The 20,396-nt window shown below is 48.1% G+C and overlaps 1 protein-coding gene and 1 long non-coding RNA gene across 15 annotated transcripts in view; one reads left to right on the top strand and one right to left on the bottom strand.

The window, feature by feature from the left end:
- Positions 1 to 783: 783 nt before the first annotated feature.
- The window catches only part of PTPRS (protein tyrosine phosphatase receptor type S), a 155,633-nt gene continuing 136,020 nt past the window's right edge, over positions 784 to 20,396 (bottom strand). For 7 of the 14 annotated variants that reach the window (XM_040537460.1, XM_040537459.1, XM_040537462.1 and 4 more), the window contains 13 exons: positions 19,518 to 19,565; positions 15,275 to 15,372; positions 12,423 to 12,546; positions 9,474 to 9,649; positions 8,776 to 8,895; positions 8,495 to 8,649; positions 6,213 to 6,498; positions 5,578 to 5,756; positions 4,943 to 5,069; positions 4,740 to 4,865; positions 3,535 to 3,689; positions 2,701 to 2,836; positions 784 to 2,132 (listed from right to left, as the gene is read on the bottom strand). In XM_040537460.1, the coding sequence (XP_040393394.1) occupies positions 2,064 to 2,132; positions 2,701 to 2,836; positions 3,535 to 3,689; positions 4,740 to 4,865; positions 4,943 to 5,069; positions 5,578 to 5,756; positions 6,213 to 6,498; positions 8,495 to 8,649; positions 8,776 to 8,895; positions 9,474 to 9,649; positions 12,423 to 12,546; positions 15,275 to 15,372; positions 19,518 to 19,565 (1,799 nt within the window). In that variant the 3' untranslated portion in view covers positions 784 to 2,063. The remainder of the gene's footprint in view (positions 2,133 to 2,700; positions 2,837 to 3,534; positions 3,690 to 4,739; positions 4,866 to 4,942; positions 5,070 to 5,577; positions 5,757 to 6,212; positions 6,499 to 8,494; positions 8,650 to 8,775; positions 8,896 to 9,473; positions 9,650 to 12,422; positions 12,547 to 15,274; positions 15,373 to 19,517; positions 19,566 to 20,396) is intronic. The other 7 variants (XM_040537468.1, XM_040537463.1, XM_040537465.1 and 4 more) reach the window with 1 other exon arrangement.
- LOC121060059 lies at positions 2,789 to 5,542 on the top strand. Its single transcript, XR_005814733.1, has 3 exons — positions 2,789 to 2,870; positions 3,911 to 3,977; positions 5,372 to 5,542. It is a non-coding gene; the product is annotated as an uncharacterized LOC121060059 (long non-coding RNA).

The raw sequence follows: 20,396 nt of genomic DNA, 5'->3' as shown, positions 1-20,396 counted from the left end.
AAATTTGGGCAACTTTCACACAGATAAGAAGTTAAATCTCGAAGAAGCCTTTCGTTCTTTTTTTTTTCTTTTTCTGTTAAAGACAGGAAATGGATTGTTGTGGGGTTTTCGGGGTAGCACTTGATGGCAATGATAAACCCTTCTAGAAAAATAAAAAAAGTCCCAGGCAAGCAGTGTTCAGGGCAGTGCATCTTTTCCGAGACATGCTCTCTCCTCTGCCACTTCTGCAAGAAAACTCCTTGTCATGTACGCCTGCAAGCACATTATATCTACAACCCAGGGCACAGCCAGACATGGGCTGTTACCTGCATTACACCATTGATGTTTAAAAACTGTATGTGCCATGGCTCTGAAACTGCTGTCTTTTTGTCTTCAGTCATAAGACACTGGTGTTTTTTATTCTCCCCGTTCACCCCTGGCCCTGTTAAGACCGAGCAGCATGGCCACAGCTGAAGGGGAGAGGTTGGCACTGCTGCCACATCTGGGCCTGCCTGCTGATCTCCCACCCTTCCAAAGACACGTGATATGCCTGTGATTTTAAACAAAAGAACCCCAAAAGAATCCAGAAAGGACGTTTTGTTCTTACATGAGCAAGTTAATCCTTTTAAATGGTAGAAAAGCAATATGTAGAAGTAGCAATTTGCACTGCATTTTTATATATCACAGCCATTACACGTAACATTTCTACAGTGAAAAAATAGACTGTCTTTGAACATAATATGAACAAATAAGCAAATTTTTCTTTTAAATTCATTGACTGATATTCTTTGTCTTCTTTTTAAAAAAAAAAAGGAAAAAATACACTATTTAAAAAAAAGGTAATGTCACTTGTTACAGTTACATCGATACTTTAAAGAAAGCCACTCACAGTATATGCCATTGATCTCACGTGATCTTTCCCAGTTATTTATACAGCTAGGGCATGTTCGTAGCTGTGCCAATGAGCTTGGTCTGATGTGGTAGCGGGACAGTCCTGAGGAGTATCGCTGCATCGCGCCCGGAGAGCCGCTGTGTCCGGAGGTGAGGGGTTGGCAGCAAGAAGCAGTTGGCTAGTGGAAATAAATTTCTTAAGGATGCTTCTCAGGCTCCTTCCAGAGAGATGCTCCTGGCCTTCTGTGGCAGGAACCGGTGGGGCGGCACAGCTCCTTGCAGCAGAAGTGGGGTTGTGTGAATGTGCAAAGAGAATGGGAAAGGGGCTGCCTTTCTGTACTGGGGTGTCCCACTGCTGCCCAATTAATGCCTCTGTGTAGCTGGATGTGCTGAAAAGGCGGAAAGCCAGCCCAGGGGAGCTGCCACCTCTACCTGTCCCACCTGTGTGCAAGGGGAGGGGGGGGCCACACCACACAGCCAGGTCTGGGTTCTCTCTCTCTCTCTAATTTTAAGTATCCTAAAAAATAAATTTTGGAATTAGAAGAAATGAGGAATGTTCCAAGTATTCAAAGTGTGAGCTATAAAACCTCTCGCATGGCAGGGGCATTCAGTGAATGCTGTTTGCAAGGTGCCTGTAAGCCCAGAATCATCCCAGTGTTGATACTGAGGTTATTAAGACTCCAGCTAGAAGAACTCCTGACCCTAAGTTTGTCTAAGTGTTGAGATTTAGTTCCTTTTCTTATCTTTTACAGAACACCTTCAATTCTGCAAGTGACTTCCTTTAAAGACTGCCAACTATATTAGTAAATAAACTGAACTCTAATGATGTAACCAAAGTCGGTTTCCTTCCCTTCTCCAGCGGTAACGTTTCGCAAGGTGTATTTTAGCTTTTGGATCTGTTTCATGATGTCCATACATCTTCCACAGCGAACACCACTTGAGGTAACAAGAGCAGTTCACCACTTAAAGCAGTCCTTCAGCAATCTCCTGAGCTGCCTCTTCACGGTCCAGGTTACAACATGGAGTTCCTGAAGGGGTGTTCCTTTCAATCCTTCCCCCTGCTCCCCAATGCATTGTCCAGATGAAAAGGTACTTCTTCTGATTCAGTTTTGTAAGTTCAAGCGCTCCTCCTGGGTCAAAAGAGGCCTTCCAGGACTTAAGTGGTTGGTAGAGTCTGCACAACGGATGGCTTTTTATGTTGCATAGTGATCAAAACTTCCCAGATATTCCAAAGCTGCCTGGTAACAGAACTGGTATTCATCCTGCAAACAGTAAAGAAAACCAGTGTTTCAGCTTCAGAGGTTGAAACTCAGAGGTTGAAACAGCTGCTTTACAGTTCCCTGCCCTGCTTCCAGCTAGTGTACACCTGGGCAGGAACCATGCACAGACCCTTTTATTCTCAAAGAGCTGTGAGCTACTGGGAAAGGAAATCCCTTCTCTTTATTGTTGTCATCTCATAGATAGCAGTCATCCTGCCAATAACTTTCCCCTCTCTGCAGCCAAAAAAAAAAAAGTGGGCTGTGTTTAGAAGCAGGTGAGTTCCCCTTATCTCAGAGGCAGGATGCGATAAGAATCAAGGCTGGCAGACTGGGATGAAATCTTTAAGAAATTTAAAGGCCCATGGTTGTTATTATTATTACTTAGTAAAGTAAACCAATAGTGCAGCCTGGGCTTGCTTACCCTTCAAGTAAGGTTTTGCTAGTGGCTAGAAGGGCAAAAAGTCTGCTCCACTCAGCCAGGGCATGTGGGGAATTGGTCTGCAAAGGTTCGGGACTTGCTGCTCAAGTCCTCTAAACTGTGACAGAGAAAGGGTTTTCTGCTCCACCTTACCTCTGTTTGCACCATAGCAGGTCGTTGCGTTCGCAGCATCTTTACTGTCTGGAAAATATCTACAACACCCTCATAGCGCATTCTTTCCAGGACGATACTCAGTGTGATAAACACTCCAGTCCTGCCCACACCAGCACTACAGGAATGGGAGATGAAAACACCAAAAAACGGTATGTTACAATGGTCAAATGCTTTCTTAAACACCGAGGTTACGGTATGGTTGAACTAACAGCCCTGTCTTATGAACAAAAACATGTTAGAGCTGGAAAGTCTCTAGGAGGACACTGCCAAAGTGTATGACCCAAGCAAACGTTTGAGAGACTGACATTTAAAACAAGTTCTGGGTAGCAGTGAACAGCGTTCAGTGTGAAAATTATTACTAATATGTAACACTAGGTTTTTTGTTTTTTTTTGAGGTAAATAGGTAAAGAATGCATTTTCTTCTGCCCATGGGGAGGAAGGTATCTGGCTATCAGCAAGTACAGGCTAGCAGGGTTAGGGCTGCAGAACTGGGCTGAGACTGGTAATAGAACAGGTAAAATGCTGCAGGTCAAATATTGATTAACAGTGCGATTCACAGTGCGATTCCCGTGTCCTGCAGAGCATCAGCATTTCATACCTCTCATCGGAATAGAAGGGGGCAAAAGCCTTGGGGGCACTGCCCAGGTCTGAAGGGAGACAAGTTTGGCTGGCAAAAGCAACAGTCAACATCCATGAAATCTACCCGCAATGATGGGGTGGGAAAGGAGGACGATACCTGCAGGATTTTAATTCCTTCTGCTCTTTTGCATCCTCAGATAAATTAATTCAGTGTTTCCGTTCATATGTGCTTACCTGCAGTGGACAGAGATGGGGCCATCCTGGCCAAACTGTTCCTTGGTCTTATGTACCTGTCCAATGAAATCGATAAAACCTTCTCCTGATTTTGGCACGCCTTGTTCTGGCCAGTCAGTGAACTGGAACTGACGAACAGTTCGTGACTGACCGTCCTGGGGAAGAAAATATTAATAGCTAAAACATCCTGTATTTGTGTTACTAAATACAAACGGCAAAAAAAAAAAAAACCACCACATTTTACTGCTAGTTCATTAAGGGGCACAAAAAGTCAAACCAACTTTGTGTTGGATTTAATATATCATGATGAAGCTACTCATCTTGCACTTGACATTTCTGGAGTTGGTTTGTCAGTGCAGATCTATGCTCCTGGCAGGTGTCCTGAAAGGTCCAACCACTGCAAAGACTGCACAGATGGAGTCTTCAGCAAAGGAACATCCAAGGTGAGGTTATGGCCTCTCTATCAATCTTGAGAAAGAGTTGCCATAGTGTCAGAATTACAGCTGACAGGAAGATAAATCTTGTTCTACCAGGACTGACGAAGCATCCTCCTCCTCAACCTTGCAAATAGGATTATCAGGTTCTACAATACCGACAACCTCAAAAGCAGGGAAAGCTGCTTTGAGAGTTACATTTGCTAACCAAATCTCAGATGGAACTGAAATGTTCCCTCGGAGGAGAACTCTGACATTGAATCTAAGATTGAGTCAGTGTCCCTTTGAATCTTAGTGATAGTGTCTCCTCTTAAAACCAGAAGAGAAGTGTACGTTTTCTGTAGGCAAAGAGTATCCTTGGCAAGTCTTTGTTTTTATTAGGTGTTTGGGGACATACTATTTTCCGCTTTCCTTTCAAATAAGCTGCAAGTAAAACCAAAAGCTTGGTGAACTTCTAACAGTGACTCACTACTGTGATTAGTGAACAGAAGTTAGAAAACTACTCAAAGTTTATAAGAAAACATATTTAAGTACAATTTATCTGTGGCTGTGTGTTCCATTCCTCATCATAACTAATCTCTCCTCTCTGAGGATAATCCCAGATTTTCTCATAGGAAGAGTTCACACTTCAGTTTTTATATAGGAGCCAAACTCCCGTGCTTTCTGTAAGCAACGTTCCCTACTGCATGTGTTTTAACCACGCCAGTCCTCCCACCCTCCCTCAAACCTCAAACCTTTGCAAACACAGACTGCACCTTGTACATTGCTTACCCTGGCATCGGTGACCTTGAATTCTCGCAGGATGTACTGAGGCATGTTGTATTCAGCCATGGGATCTACTACAAAGTACTGGTACCGGGCAGAACGCTCTGCAGGCCAGTACTGATGGCACTTTTCCTGCCAAGGGGAAAGAAATGTCTCTGTTAGGCCCTTCGGTGGCAGGCTTCTACCCCGGCTTCTTAGTGCACACTTACCCGACCCATCTCGCGAAGCTTAGTCAACATCACGACAATGGTGGAGTTGTTCTCCCATAGCATCCGCCAGAAGTCTTCTGTGGTCTCTGCCAGGGGCCCTTGAGTAGCAATGTATGCCTTCTGTTGTCTGAAACAGAACACAAACCAGAGGCACGGGTCAAGAGGAGGCTACATCACGGCTTGTACCATGAGACTACATCAGGGCTTGTGCACATGCCTTTGGGAAGCACATACAAAGACAGGAAAACAAACAGGAGTGCTGGGACAGAGCTAGAAGGGTGCAGTGTCTAAAGGGGGCCTGAGGCAGTGTCTTTGGTGCTAGTGGCCAAAAAAAAAAAACCAAAAAAAACCACACACCAAAAACCAAAACCAACCCAAAACAATAAAAGCTTGAGTGGTGAAGCTCTTTCTAATTATTGTTTCCACAAGGTGAATCCAGATCACGCTGTCACAAGCCATAAGCAAGAAGGAATTTCCCTCTAGAATTGTACTGTGTGCAGTACAGGTAGTGATGGGACAGAACAGACCACGGGTGTTATCACCTAGTCCATCCCTTAGCGCTGCAGCCTCAGAAAGCAGCCTGCTAAGTTAAGTTAACCCTCTGACAGTGGTGGGGGCAGCCAGGTGCTGGTTACCTGTAGCCATCAATAAAGCTGGCGTTGATGTAGTCTGACCCTTCCACTCCTCTGATGGGCTGAAGGCAGACCCGCGTCGTCTCATACGGCATGATGTTGACAAGGCGATTCTTGAATTTGTTGCATGGGAGATTGGCACTGATGAACCTGGAGGTGTGGGCTTTGGAGTTGGCGAGTCGCTGAAGACAAAAGCAGAGTCACAACCACTTGCTCAGCTCCTGGCTGCCCCTCATCTGCCCAGGCCCCACGGCCGCCTAGTTAACTTGCCCTTTATGCTCCACCATTTTGTTCCACCTTGCGTGCTCTCCATTTCTGGAGGACAGAGAGTGTGACACCTTCCCCTCCAGCAAAACTTTCACAGCAAACATTTAAAAACCCAATCTAAGGAAGGAGCAAATTCAGTGTGGATTTTGAAACAACCAGACAAGCCTCCTGCAGCAACAGCACAGTTCCCCCCTGGGAACTGCAGTAGCAGAAGCCAGAAGAGTAATTACTTCTCTCACATGGCACCAAGAAGTTCCATCAGCCTTGTAAAGGCTCCCTGTCTGCTATGAATGCCAGCAGAAGACAGCTCCCATGAGGCACACAGAGCCTTCCCCAGTCACTACTAGCCCAATTCAAGCGCCTGCCTTTACCTTGAACTCCAGTTCCATGCCTGTCACGTGCTCTCCGACTTCGATCTGTGCCAGTTTCTGGATGTATGTGTAGAGATTCCTAGCTGGGACTTCTGTGTTGCCGCAAGCAACAGCCTCAAGCAAGGCATCATGTATAAAGCTGTACTGGTCTTCTGTCTGCACCATGTAGTTGCGCTGTGACCGCATGAGGGTAACATGCCCGTAAATGTCCACTGTCTTCTCATGTTTTATCCTCTCTAGCATGGCGTCGATCACAATGAAGCAGCCAGTCCTTCCAACTCCAGCGCTGAAAGGTAGAGGGAGAAAACTAAGAAATGGACAACTCACCCACCAAAGAAAGACATTCCAAAAAGCCACCCCTGAGTGAGGAGCTTTCCACTGATGCAAACAGCAGTAATCGCGGGGTAGGAACTGACATGAGGCAGACAGCGAACGACCTGCACTCACTGGATGGGAAGGAACTGAAGCCTTGTGAACACAGCTATTGAAGGACTGAGACCAAGGAGTTCTTAGCAAACCAGAACATGCCCAAATGGTTTTGGTTCATCTGTTTTATGATTTTTGTTGTATTAAAGGAACTTGCTTAAATCAAACTGACTGTGTTAATTCCCACTCACCTCAACGTGTTGCTCTTAGCAAAGTTAAAAAAAAAAACAAAAACAAAAGCAAACTGTTGGAAGATTTTGGACAGTGGAGGACAGCGATGACACCAAAGTTACTGCTGCTCTGAAGTCCCTGGTGCTGCAGCGGCACCTGTAAAGCCTGCGCTAGCACCTACAGGGCTGTTTATCTGAGCCCAGCAGGGCCAGTGCTGCCACAATGGCACGGAGAGGCTTCTGGAGTTCAGAGCCAGTGGATGGAAAAGCTTCCTCATCTTCTGTGCTACTCTGTGTGCAGGTGTGCTCAGGCCTAATACCAAAGAAAATTTGCAACGTGCAGAGATTCGCTTTGACTCTCAGCTCAGTTTAGCAAAAACTTCCAAAACAGAGTTTGGTCTTCTGTCACCTGAGGACCTAAGATGAGAAGTTGCCTCTGGTAGCGTGACTGTTGCCCCTCCACACCAATCTGCCCCGCTTCTCATGCCTCTTCATGTGACATCCCCATGAGGGGAGCTCTCCCGGCAGACACACAATTACGACAATTCTAGGCAGGGGGCTCGAGCAAAAGGTTAGCATGCCCTAAGGGCTTAAAAAGCATGTCTAACACTCAGATCTTTCAGCATCTGAGAAACTACTGATGTTGTAATGAGTTACATGCGTCACCCCTTTTCCTAAGCGTTATTGTGCATTGAGGTAACATCAGACTTGCATGTAATGGCATTTGTGAATCAGCAGGGCTCTGAGTCTGTGCATTTGCCACTGCTAATAAAGGGTTTCCTTTTACTATTCTAGTGCAGTGCCTTTTTTCATAAAGCCCCCTTGATCTCTGTTAATTAGATTGCCTAACACCTGAACCAAGCAGGTGACTGGAGCTTTGGCAAGAATTTAGCAGCTGATCTGGGAGCTGGTTCCTGCACATTGTGAGCTGACAGCTCTCTTTATTCATTTTCTGAGAGGTGCATGATAATTGCCATCTGCAAGGTTAGTGATAAGTTGCCCACTTACAAAGACTGTTTAAATGGCATCCTCTAGGAGAGGCAGGATTAACTTCCCCCAGCAGCCTGTAAAATTCAGACGTCTTTCCTTGGTGCTGAGTAACCTGCAGGCTTCTCCACAACCTCCTGAGGAACACAGGGATTTATCTAAGTTGAGGCTGCAAGTGTTCCTCTTTGGGTCGGAAATTGAATTAGGGAATGCTACCTGCCTGTGGGGGCCTTCAGTTTGTCATATCAGAATGGCTGCAGCACTCAAAAAAACCCCTCTTTCAATCACTGTCAGCTATCCCTTTGACAGCTCAAGCATCTCTGCCTCCCAAACACCCAATGCAGCAATGCCAAGCAGCTTCTTAGGTCACACTTGAGCTTCCTCCTTTCCCACCGTGACAAAAAAACCCTACACAGAGAAGCAGATGCCAGTACAGCACAGGGCGCTTCCTGTTGCTAATAAGGTCTGAGTAATTCGGAGCAAACTAAACCACTCATTGCTGGAAATTCTGCACTGAATGAAAACCTCAAGTATCCTTGTCAGATGCTGGCTGGGAATCCACTTCACAGGACAGCTCTTACTGGCTGGGTACTCGCTAGGAGACTGTACATGTCTCCGAAGTGCAAATCAACATCCTACTGACACGTTGCCTCCCTTGCAGAGAGCCCCATGTAAGAGTTTGGCGTGGGAAATCAGTACCTGCAGTGCACCACGATTGGACCAGCATCAGGGGGGTTGCAGGTTTTCACCCGTCTCAGGAAAGCCAGGAACGGGGTGGGGTACTCGGGTACACCGTGGTCAGGCCACGCTGTGAACTGGAACTGGCGGACCTCCCGCTTCTCACTGGAGCCGTTCTGCAAAGAGAGAAACACACCAAGAGTAGTGTGCAGTACCAGCACAGCGCCATGCCCTGACCACGCCAGGTAAGGAGGAGAGTGTGCCCATCTCTGGGAAGGAAACGGAAGCAGGAGAAAGCTCACCTTATGAAGGGAAAATGTTCGAACGCAGAATGTGGCCAATTCGATGGTATCGAGTAACGTCACTTGAATCATTCCATAGGTGTCCGTACCTCGGCCTGGCCAGTACTGGTCACACTTTATCTGGAAGACAGAAGGCAATACTGAATGCTGGAACAAACCCTGTACTGCTGGAACTCATCCCTGAAGTGTCCTGATGTTACAGGTGAAGCTCACAAGGTTGTAAAGGGGAGGGAAGGTGCAAGAAATGTCTCTTTCCGGAGCACCACAACAGGGAGACACCTGGCATGAAAAGCTCCTACTAAGTACAGGCTTTGGTGCACCACATCAATCACATCAACAACAGACCGGAGTCATCTTGAAGATGAGAGTGAAAGTACTGGGGCTTGTTAAACAAGAGAATTGAACATAAAATCTGAGGTCTGCCAAATGATTAACTCCAGGACAGATCTACAGAGCATGTAGTGGGATTGAGTGTCCTCTTCCCTTGGAGCTGCAATGGAGGCTGCAGCTTTCTGGGATGAATTTTTTATTTTTTTAAAGGAATGAATCACTGAACTTTCAGGGTGCTGGCAAAGCAGGTAGAAATCCCCCACTGACATGAATGTGGGCTGCAGATCAAAGGAATTCACTGTTCCCCAACCCTACCCTCCAGTCCCCCAGGATTATGACTAACTTGTCATCCCTCTCATGCTTCTTACCCGTGATTTCTCCTCCAGCTTAGTCATCATAACAATAGTAGCTGAGCGCTGCTCCCACACCATCCTCCAAAAGTCCCCAAAGGTCTCTGGCAGAGGTCCTTGCGTGGCAATGTAGGCATTCTGCTTCCGGTAGCCATCAATGTAGTTGGCATTAATGTAATCACTGCCCACAATTCCTGCATTAAATCAGCAAAACCAAGTCAGAGGGTTGTGCAGGACAGGACTTTATGCAGCTGGAAGCGTCAGATTTTCACAAGAACGTTAGAGAGAATTTCCCCTGCAAAAACACGAGAGCTTTCATGGCTTGCTGGGTTGGAGTCACTGCAGGAAGACTCTTTGCAAATTCTTCCCAGCTGAAGTTCCTGTCTTGAAGGTCTGAGCTACAGGGAGACAAACAACTTCCTGCAGGATATGTTAAAGAGATCAACTATCAAACCTTGAAACCATACTCTTCTTATTGGTGTTACTTATAGGAGTGAAAGCGCTGGCTTAGGGCTCTTGCTTTACTGCTCTCAAATAGAACAAAAGAAGTCCTTGTCCCAGAATGCCCAGAAGCTGGGTAGCAAACGCATCTGGGTGATGCACAGTGTGGTCCATTGCCTAATTCCAGGCAGCGAGCTACAGCTGGACAAAGTACAGAATAAAACCAGGCTGGATTCAACCAGTAAAGGCTTTGAAATTACAGGCTTTGACTTGCTTTAAATTGCCCGCTGTTATTTTTATTTTTATTTTTTTCTATTTGCATAAGTTACAGGCTATTGAGTTACAGCTGCCTGCTCGTGTCCTTGTTTGATGGGTTTGATACGAGTGGCAGAAGGTACTGCCAGAGTGAAGAGGGTGATTGGGAGATGGCAGGAGAAAGCTGCTCTGAAGTTAAAATGGACACTGGCATGCACTGATGTTCAGGTTCAGCTTTAGAGAGCCTCCAGGACTGGCACGGACAATTTGCACTGTTTGGAGAGTCAGCCCGTTCCTAATTACAGCAGAGTGGTTGGCCGGGCTGGCAGGTTTCTGCTAACCTAAGATTAACTCGGTACAGAATGCTTAACTCGTGTCTCGAAGGGGAGCTAAGGGTGGGGAGCTGTACCAGTATGAAATTGGGTTGCTAGTCCTCGTCCTGCTGTAGCAAAAGGCATCGCTGCTTCTATTGGCTAGGTACGATCCAGGCTGAATTGCCTGCCAGTCCTCAAGGGTACTCGGTAATTTCAGCTGCTGGTGGAAATAGCTTTTGATTAAATTTCTGGAGGGTTCCCTTCCCCCAGCCCTTCCCAAGCTGAAATTTCAGAAGGGAAGGTGGCTGTGCAGCGGCTGCAGGAACGTGATCAAGGCTGAGCTTCCGGAATTAATCTCCTCTCCAGCCCCCTCGGGTCCGCTCTGTAATTTGAAATGGTGGCCATGAGCTCCTGCAATGTTTTGTGCTGTGACAGGCCCAGTTACAGAGAAGTCACTGAATTAAAGCCACTACTTCTTCCTGACCAAGCAGACGGTGACAATCTGCAGCCTTGACAAGTCCAGATTTAAAACAAAAAGAAAGCAACAACTAATTCCTCCAACGCCTTTCATCTTCCAGCTCTCAGCATAAGCTACAGCCTGGTAGGAAGGAACAGAGCAGCCAAGACAAGTCAGAACCTCTCAGAGGCTTGGAAATTCAACCTCGGTCCCTTGTACTTATGCTGCCGTCAGCACCTCACGATGCCACCGGGGCAGTGAGTACTGCCGCCTGCATCCAGCCCTGCCTCCTGCTTTCCTGAGAGCGGAGACCAGCCCGGTGTCCTTCATTTCTACACTTGGGCTCTTCTCTTGAATGACAAGGCAACTTTTTAAAGACTTGGCTTTCCTTGGCTCATGCAATATTAATGTCAGAAGAAAAACAAGCTAGAACACAGGCGTCTTCACAGGGAGGAATGCTTAAAATCCTCTAATGGCAGACAAGACCAATCCAGATTTGTGCAGCTTTTTGGCAGATCACCACGATCTTTTGTTACCTCAGGAGCAGCTCTTCCACTTCCCCCGATCCCTCAGAATTACCTTGGCAGAGGGAGATTATTCTAGCAATTCCCTTGTCACGAAGGCTTCTGAATTAACCTTTAAAATCACCAGGGGGCTTTTTGCACGTCCCATATCCTCTCTGCCCAGATGATCAGCTCTGGCAATGCAAGACTGGCCACAAATGCTTTATCCATACAGCACAGCCACACATAATATTCAAGTCTCATCACCTCAGGTTATCTCAGAGGCAGCAACCAAAGCAGATCCCCTGTTAAACTCCATCTCCTCTCCACCAAAAGCCCCTCTTATCGTAGCATGCACCATAGCAACACTGTCAAGAGCCACAAGTTGTGAAATGTAATGTAAATTTTCTAACTGCACCATCACTCACGTAAGAAGCTCAGGAAACAATTTATGACCTCTCAGACTAACACTAAACCTTGCTTATTCTTAGCCTTTTAGGGGCCAGCACTGCAGTGGGAGCTGCACATCGTGCAAGCTTCACGTCTGCACGACTCAGCAGCCGCATCTTTGCTGTGCTGCTGACGCTCACATTTGTACAATTAGCCCTGTGCCTACTTCTTATTCATCTGCTGTACAGATACATTCCACATCCACCGCCACCCGCTGCCCTGTTCCGCTCTCTCTGAAGCACTATGTGGTCTGAATTCTTCCTGTTCGTCAGAATTGTATCGCGGGGATCTCTAAGTAAAGCAAAGACAGCTTCTTGATAAAGCAGCCTTTGAAATGAGAGATTGCAGCTCCAGGGAACATGTCAGTCACCAGAATTTAACAAATGTGTGGTTTACACAGGTAGCTCTTGCTTGCTACCCCCCAGGGAGATGCTAAGAGAAGAATATAAATAGAGGGGAACAGGGAAGGGAAGAGAGCATGTGTAAGATGTTCCCAGGCAGGAACTTCAGCCTAGCTACCACGGAGGAGCAGATGCTGCTACGGTACCTTCGATGGGCAGCAGGATGACGCGCGAGTGGTCGTAGGCGATCACGTTTGCGTAACGGTTTTTGGGCTTGTTCACTTCCAGGTTGGAGTGCTCCCAGGTGAACTGCTGACCAGGGTCAATGGACTGGAGGAATCGGGAAAGAAAACAGAAGAGTCAGAGGGGGAAAAAAAGCAGCAAATGAAGCTCCGAGTACCTTGCTCCACGTGGGACAGGTCACGGCTCTGAAGGTCTAGCTGAGGATGCAGCATTCACCGTTTTCTTCCCTCAAGAGCAGATCTTTGCTGTGGAAAAGCCTCAACCCAGTGGCATAGCGTGCTCAGGTCCCATTTCCCTTGGCCCCAAGCACCCAGAGCAGTACCTGAGGCAATTCCCTCTCTGGCATGATGCAGTGGTGGCAAAAGCATCAGTGCAATTTCAGGCTGCAATACAGAGGCCTTGAATCATACTTGTGCCGTGGCTGTACCAGAGTAGTTACAGCCCTGCGCTACTGACGCTGATAAACGGCAGGCAGTCGGGAGAGAACAACGGGGACAATCACATCAGGAGGTATTTATGAAATGATGAAGAGGCTAAATCTGTGCATGGTTAAACTCAACAACAATTAAGAGGGCATAAATATACCAGCGTCTCAGTGAGTACCTGGGAAGGGAGATATTTAAGCGAGGATGAGGTTTATAACCACAGACACAAGCAGGATGCGAACCACCAGGGAAAAAGGCGGCAGGAGAGGACCAGGCTGCTCCGTGAAGAGCGGAGACAGCGCGGCTCAGGACCGCAGGGGCTCGGTGCCCAGGGTCTCCCAGGTGCAAAGGGGGCTGAAAGCGCCAAAGGAGTGTGGCAGGGGCAGGCACCTGCAGGCAGCCGGGAGGGAGATGTGCATCTCCCCGGACAGACAAGGGGTAAGGAACCTGGCCCTGAGGACCTGAATCAACATGGCTATTTCCTAGAAGGGATAAAAGAGTAAACAATGAAACGTGCTGGAGAGAAAAATCTTCTTTGCCTGTCCTGGTGATTTATGCCAGGTTTGGTGATTTTTTCTTTTTTTTTTTTTTTTTTTTTTTTAAGGTCCAGCTGTACCAGATATGGAAATTAGGTTAATTACGTTTACCTCTAAATCCTCAGCCGGAGAATTAAATAAAACAAGGGCTTAATTCCTTCATCATTTTGCAGAGCTCTAGGGATTTGCCTCAATTGGAGGCTTGGCAGGAGCGTGTTGAGTTCTGCTTCCCGCTGTTCGCTCTCCCTCTCCCTGCCTGCCTGGTGGGGACAGGGCCCCGCACCCACCTGGGCCCGTCCCTTTGAGCCTGCAGAGTTTGGCCCTCGCCGGGTGCCTGCTGCCACTGCCTTCCCCTTGCTGTGCTGACCCCAGAGCTCCCCAGCAGAGCTCAGCTCCGGTGGTGGGGGCAACGCCGGTACAAAAGCACCCGACACCAGCGTCCTCCCTTGCACTCTCGCTGCCGAGCATTTCTAACTAATGGGTATTTATACTGTTGTAATGTGTCTGTTTGCTCTCTATCCCTCTAATCTCGCCTCACATTCATTTCATTAGCGATGTTTGTTTAGCTCTGGCTCTCCCACTAGAGGAGGTTGTGCTGGAACGAAGCCAGGGCACTTGGGATATTGCATTATGCAAATCAAGCTTTGAAATCAGGATGGAGCATATTACCAGGCTGCTGCTCCCCTTGCACCCCCAATGTGGGGTGAAAGACCCCAGCAGAGCAAACATGCCTTCTGCACCGCGCAGCCCCCCTTTGTGGGCACGGAACTGGGACTGCAGAGCTGCCACGCACATGTTGATGTTTGCAAGCCAGACCGGGGAGAAAGCATCCCAGAACCAGCCTTTTGTTCAGAAAATAGCCCCTCGCTCTCTGCCTGTACGCAGAACTAGGCGGTCTAGACTAGTTATTAGTCTAAAAATATCAGGGTGTTTTGTCTTTGAACACCACCACCGAAAAATTGCGTCGTATGTTCAGTCTGCAGTGAAAGCAGCTCACACAGTGACTGCCCCAGCAGCGCCGGGCAGTTGCACTGGGATTTAAGATTTAAGCAGTGCTGATACAGCTGTGGCCAGGAGCAGGTTTGCATGTGAGCACAGCCCTTCCACTCTGGCGACAAGGAAGCCACACAAAATAGCTGTGGGGGCTTCAATTCTCTTATTTTCCCCCTCAGTTTGCCTTGGGATTGGCCCCACCTGTCAGAGCACCTGCAAGGTGACAGTTTTACAAACTGAAGAACCATTGGAAATGCAAGCCCAGCAGCCACAGCTCTGCCTGGCTGCTCATCTGCAAGAGCTCATTGGAGTACCCAAACATTAGCAGGAAGGAGAAATGATAGCACAGAAATCCCAGACAAGACAAGGAAGGCACAAATCACCCCGTTTCCTCAGTTTTGGTTCAGTGACTGCTGATCATGTCAGCTGTAGATGTGACTTACCAGTCATCCCTCCTAACTGAAGCTATCTAGAACCACGTATCTCATTTCCTAGCTTGATCCTCTGCACGTTCAGCAGCAAGACACAGCCATTCTCAAGAAGTCCCCATCCCAGCTGTCTAAAACGTCACCTTCCAGAAATACATTCCCTCCTTCACGAAGGGAGCTCAGAACCCTGTCCAAGATGCCCCCTCTATGGACAGAAAAGTCTCACGGATCAAGCGTCTTCCTCTTTTGCTATCTGGAACTGAACCTAGGAAAACACTGAGCAAGTACTTAATTTTAAATATGTAAATGGCTTTTCTATTTCAACTGACCATACCCTTAAAATGAAACTATGTTTATCTGGATGAGGGCCTGTCCGAATTTCCTAATTTCCTGGCTCTGCAAACCCATGCACAGCACTCACTCTTGCTCATACCTCATACTCTTGGGATAATTTCAGGTTATCATTAGCTTTGAGATGCTCTGTGTGTTCAGCCAGCTCGGAAACAGGGATTGGTGGGTGGCTGAGCATACCTAAAAGACAAGACAGCAGGAAAAGAATCTCATTTAATAATAACTAAAATTCACAACTGTTGCACATTTTATAAGAAAGAAGAAACAAGAAAAGAAAATAAATTACAATGTAAGATCTGCAATGAAAGTAGGGAGGTTAGAAGAGAAGAATTCAGGGCTCGAAATTGTGTCCTTGGAAGTAAAAAAAAAAAAAAATCAAGGAAATAAAAAACAGTAAAATGAGTGTTTCCGTGATGGCCCCATTATCAATGTGTAAATCAGAGCAAAACAAAAAGGAAAATCCAAAGAGCAGATGCATGTTAGCAATTCCAATAGTGGACTTAAAATGAGCAAACGCTGCCAGAGGAACCTACGCAGCAAATGTTACAGCACCCGCAATGATCATAAACAAACTCCAACACAAAAGAAGGGAAGGGGCAGGGATCCAGCCACCCATGGCGATGTGGGGCAGGGGGAGGGAATGCAGATGGGAGGAAGCAGGGGAGGCTTTTCAGGAACTGTCCTTTGCACAACGCTGGCTCTGTAAGCTTCCCGGTGAGCTCATGGGCACAGTGGGGTTAACCTTCAGAGCTGCAAGAGCGCAGCCAGGTAGGGAAAAGTCAGGTTCTGGCTCCTCTTCCCGCTCCTGGGCTGCAGAGGATGCTGTACAGCACAGCCCGCAGCCCGCCGGCGCTGCTCTGGCCTCGCCCTCCCTTTGCCACCTGCAGGTAAGGCTGTACCGACCTGGTCGGCCATCTCTGCTGGGGATTCGTTACCTTTGTGACGGGGGGGGGCAAAGATCCTCCTGCCCCTTTCTCAGTCTGCAGAACGGGAAACAATTTGCTGGGGAGCCCGATGTCTCCTGACCCCAGCTCCCCTGCAGTTTTAACCAACGCTAGCTGTGCTCTTACTGAGGCAGAGCTGCCGAGGAACAGACTCGGTCTTCTCTGAGAAGATCCTGGCAGCGAGGGCCACGCTACACCAGACTCAGGGCACATCTCAGCCACGAACGGGACTGAGCACCAACGGCAGAGCTGTTTGTGTGCCTAAAGGCAGAGCAGAGCTGTCTGTGCGCCTACAGTGCGATCTGCACAACCCGCTCCAAGAAGAGCGGCCGGAGCTCTGGAAAGAGCAGGGATCCTTCCCGTCCTACCCTCTGGAATAGCTATGCTACAAATCAAGGTGGAAAAGCTCTCCATGCTTTGCTCATCTGCATTGGATCGTGTTTTTCCAAAGGCTTCCCATGCTGTCTGCCAGCTGATGCCGCTACGGACGGCAGCAGACAGGCAAGGAGAGCAGCATGCCGAAAAGCCCTGGGCAGTGCCCCCAATGAGAAGGACGGGGGTGGAGAAGAGATGGAAGCCAGGGAGAATTTCGAGCCCCGTGGGTGTTGGTGTGTGACAAAGCAGCGGCGGTGGCAGCAGCATGGTCAGATACTCTGAAATATCAGCACAGAGATGGCAAAGCAAGCATGACGTCCTCAGTTTTACAGTGAGTCCTAGAGAGACGCTGCCTCCCCCAGGCCTGGGGACAGGAAGAGTCTGCCACGGAGCGGGGATCTGAGCCACCACTCCAACGTTTTGTTCTAAGCTAACTAGGCGTCTATTTTCAGCACAAGGAAGCGTGGCTGAAAATAGAAGGGCTGGGGGGAAATAGACCAAAAAAGCCCACAAAAAGAACCCCAAGGTGTTCTGGAGGCTGCACTCTGTTCTGTTGGTGATCAGGGCAGAAACTCTCCTAGCTCAGGAAGGTTCTACTCTTTCTGTCCTACTCTTGCTGTCCTGTAGGCTGTTTCACTTAGAGAAGGATTTCTCCTTGGGTTCCCACTGGAAGGTGGCAGCCATCCACCCCACACCCGGCACTGGATGCAGGCTGGGGACTTGTGGAGGAACTGGTCCTCCCTCTGCCCTCGCTGGGAGGGGAGGACCACACTGGGATACCAGAGGTCAAAGCACGTTGATATTAGAAACAGTTCGCCCAGTTCCCATCCTTCTGCCTCTGAATGCAAGGGCTGAAGAGGGCAGCAAACATACCTTGAGCTGTACCATTAGAGCAGAGCCCAGCCCTACTCAGAACAACTTCTGGCACCTCAAGAAGTGTCTCCAGCTCTCTGCGGGTCGCCCCCTCACTGACTCCTTCCCACCTGGACTGGCAGGCAGCCAGGCAGCTCCCAGCCCAGCTGCCACCCCGACTCTGCTGCAAAAACCTCAATTATTTTGCTGACGTGTGATTAGAAACACAATAGTTTAGATAAATTCCCAAACAACGAACATGTATGTTATAAGAAAAAAAAAAAAAAGCCAACAACAACCAGGAAACCCCATAAAAACAAGCAAGCAAGGAAAAAAAAAACATCAGATGAGATGCTCTTTGGCTGTGAAGTCGCAGAGCAGTACGTGTCCTTCCCTCCAAGCACGCGGGCTGCACGGGCAAGGCCCACTGTGCCAGTCTGGAAAGAGAAGTCATGCCCCTTTGACGGCATTTCACAACTTGCCTTCATAAAAACTTGATGAAAAATCATCAGTGTGACCAGTTTCTGAAAGCCATTTCTGCCTCTTTGCTGGGGAACATCCTGCCCCCGCCTCCCACCTGCTGTGAGCAAACACAGGCTGAGAACTTGGTCGGTGGGAACTGGCCTTGTTTTGCTGCTGCTATAGACAAAAATCTCCTTGTCGGATTGATTTCTAGGATTCTTTGTAGTAATAATAATAAAAAAAACCGGAAACCTCCGCAGTGCTAAACACTTTCCTGGTCAAAATGCCAAGCGTATCGGGGTTCCTGTTAGGTCCAGGAGGCTGCTATGTCCAGCTCTGCTGTCCCAGCTGCAGCAGCTTCTCTTTTGTCTGCTTTAATTCCCTAACTCTTTTTAGCCACGAAGGAAAATGGCTCACAAGTTCCCTCTGCTCAGCTCCCGACTACCTGCGGGGCTGCCACCCTGCCACCTCCCGCAGCAGCCAGGGTGGCAGAGGGAGCGCTGCCATGGGCTGAAGGATCAGCGTGGCTTAAAAAACACACGAACCCCTCTGTGTTACAAGAAAGGGGGGTGCCGGAGGTGGCAGGTGGACTGGGACAGTATTGGCAGGAATATTCAGCACCAAAGAGACCAGTATTGGGATTAAAGCATTCAGAAAACTGCCCCAGCCCTCACGTCTCTGAACACAAGCAGCATCCGTGGTTCTTCACATTTGTCAGCTGAAATCTCCTATCTACTTCCCTGCCCAGCATAGAAAAACAAAAAAATACACCACTGCCCAGCAAAGCTGGGATCTTGGCTTCTAATGGGGATGAAGTCTTTTAGAGCCGGTCTCATCTACCATTTCAATCACTTGAATCTCTCTAATCTTCTCACAAAAGACTTGATTCTCTGTGCACCAGCCAACTCACCAGAAACGTCACCCTAACAGCTGTTCCACGGGCCGGAGCCCATTTATCCTTGCAAAATAACTGCGGCTGGATGGCACTCCGCGTGAAACCCACGGGTGCGGAGGACCATGGAGAGGCCTCTGGTCTTTGTGCGCCTGGAACAAGTCGGTGCCAAGGAACAGACACCTGCCACAGATGGGAAATGGCTCTTGTCCTCGTCAGACATGAAAAGGTGCCTGCGTGGCTCTCTCCAAAGAGAGAGGAGGTCGTCAGCTGCATCCACAGTTTCCTCCTTCCCCACGTTACAAAGCGACGAACACAAAACCACGGGCACGCACGCACACAACGCTCACACACTGGTGCACAAAAGATTGCTTTTTGTCCGTGAATAAGGATGAGGGACATTTAGCCAAGCTTCCAAAATGAAACATCGTCGACAATGGGGAGAAAAAGAAGCCTTGAAATCCCCGTTTTCCTCCTGACAAAGCAAAAGAGACACAGAAGGAGGGACAGTGTCTCACACTGCTACTGGGGGCTCTGTTCTTGTGCTCCTGCTCCTATCCTCGTCTTGCAAGAGGCCTGTTGTTTGGTACTGTAAAACTGGAAGCACAGTTCAGACAAACAGATGGCACAGAAAAGGGATGAGATGGGCAAACACTGCGGGGATACAGAGAGTTCAGCAAAAAAAAAGCAAAAAACAAAACAGGAACAAAACAGAATCGGAAAGGAAAGCGACAGAAGAGGGAAAAATAATTATGGGGGAAAAATGAAACCAACAGGAACAAAAACACACAGGAACTAACTTTCAAAGTCAAACTCAGGGTCACTGAGAGGGCTGCTCAGACCAGAATCTGCAGAAAACAGTAAAAAAATAAATAAATAAAATATACACTTTTTAAAAAATTTCATGCTAATAAAAAAACAGAAAACAAAACAAAAAAACAACATAAATCTAAAGAGGAAAAGAAAGTTATATTTTGTGCTGATTAGGCAAGGACAGGATCACTAAGATGTGCTGTTCCCTCCAAGTTGTAGAGATGCTCATGCACTCTCCTGTTCCCGTGTCCCCCCCGCCTTTTATTTTGCTCCTGGGGACAGGACAGAGACCCTCTGCGTGCTGCCCCCGGGACACCTGCCTGGAGAAGAGCCCACAGGCCACTTCGAAGGCACTGCAGACTCAATTCAAATATTCTGCAGGTCTTCCACCTGCAAACTGCACCACCATCTCCCCGTAATCACCGACACACCTCCAGTTCTACATTCCCATCCATTTCCATTTTCAGCCACCTATCCAAGTTGTGCGGGAGGCAGGCGACCAGCTCTCCCAAATCCCTTAAAACCTCACCCTGCTTTACAAACCCGGTAGCACGGTAAACCGGCCAGCTTGCTTTGGCTCGATAACGTTACAAAGAAAAGTTGGCAGCGTCTTTTTAAAGCTACACGGGACAAAAACTGGCAGTCTTTTGAGATCTGCAGACCTTTGCCTGGCGGAGTCTTACTGGCACGCTTGCAGGTCTTAGCTACCTTCTACAAGCCTCTTAGGTCAAGAATTCAGAGGTACAGCATGACCAAAACAGCACGGTCAACACGAGACAGGCTCAGTCATCTACTGATCTCATTAACTGAAGCCAGGGAGGGCCTCGTCCTGAGCTGGCTCCGCAATCCTGCGAGGACAGGGAGGA

Source organism: Cygnus olor, chromosome 26 (genome assembly GCF_009769625.2).
Source record: "Cygnus olor isolate bCygOlo1 chromosome 26, bCygOlo1.pri.v2, whole genome shotgun sequence".
Taxonomy (NCBI): domain Eukaryota; kingdom Metazoa; phylum Chordata; class Aves; order Anseriformes; family Anatidae; genus Cygnus; species Cygnus olor.
This window is presented reverse-complemented; position numbering and strand designations above follow the sequence as displayed.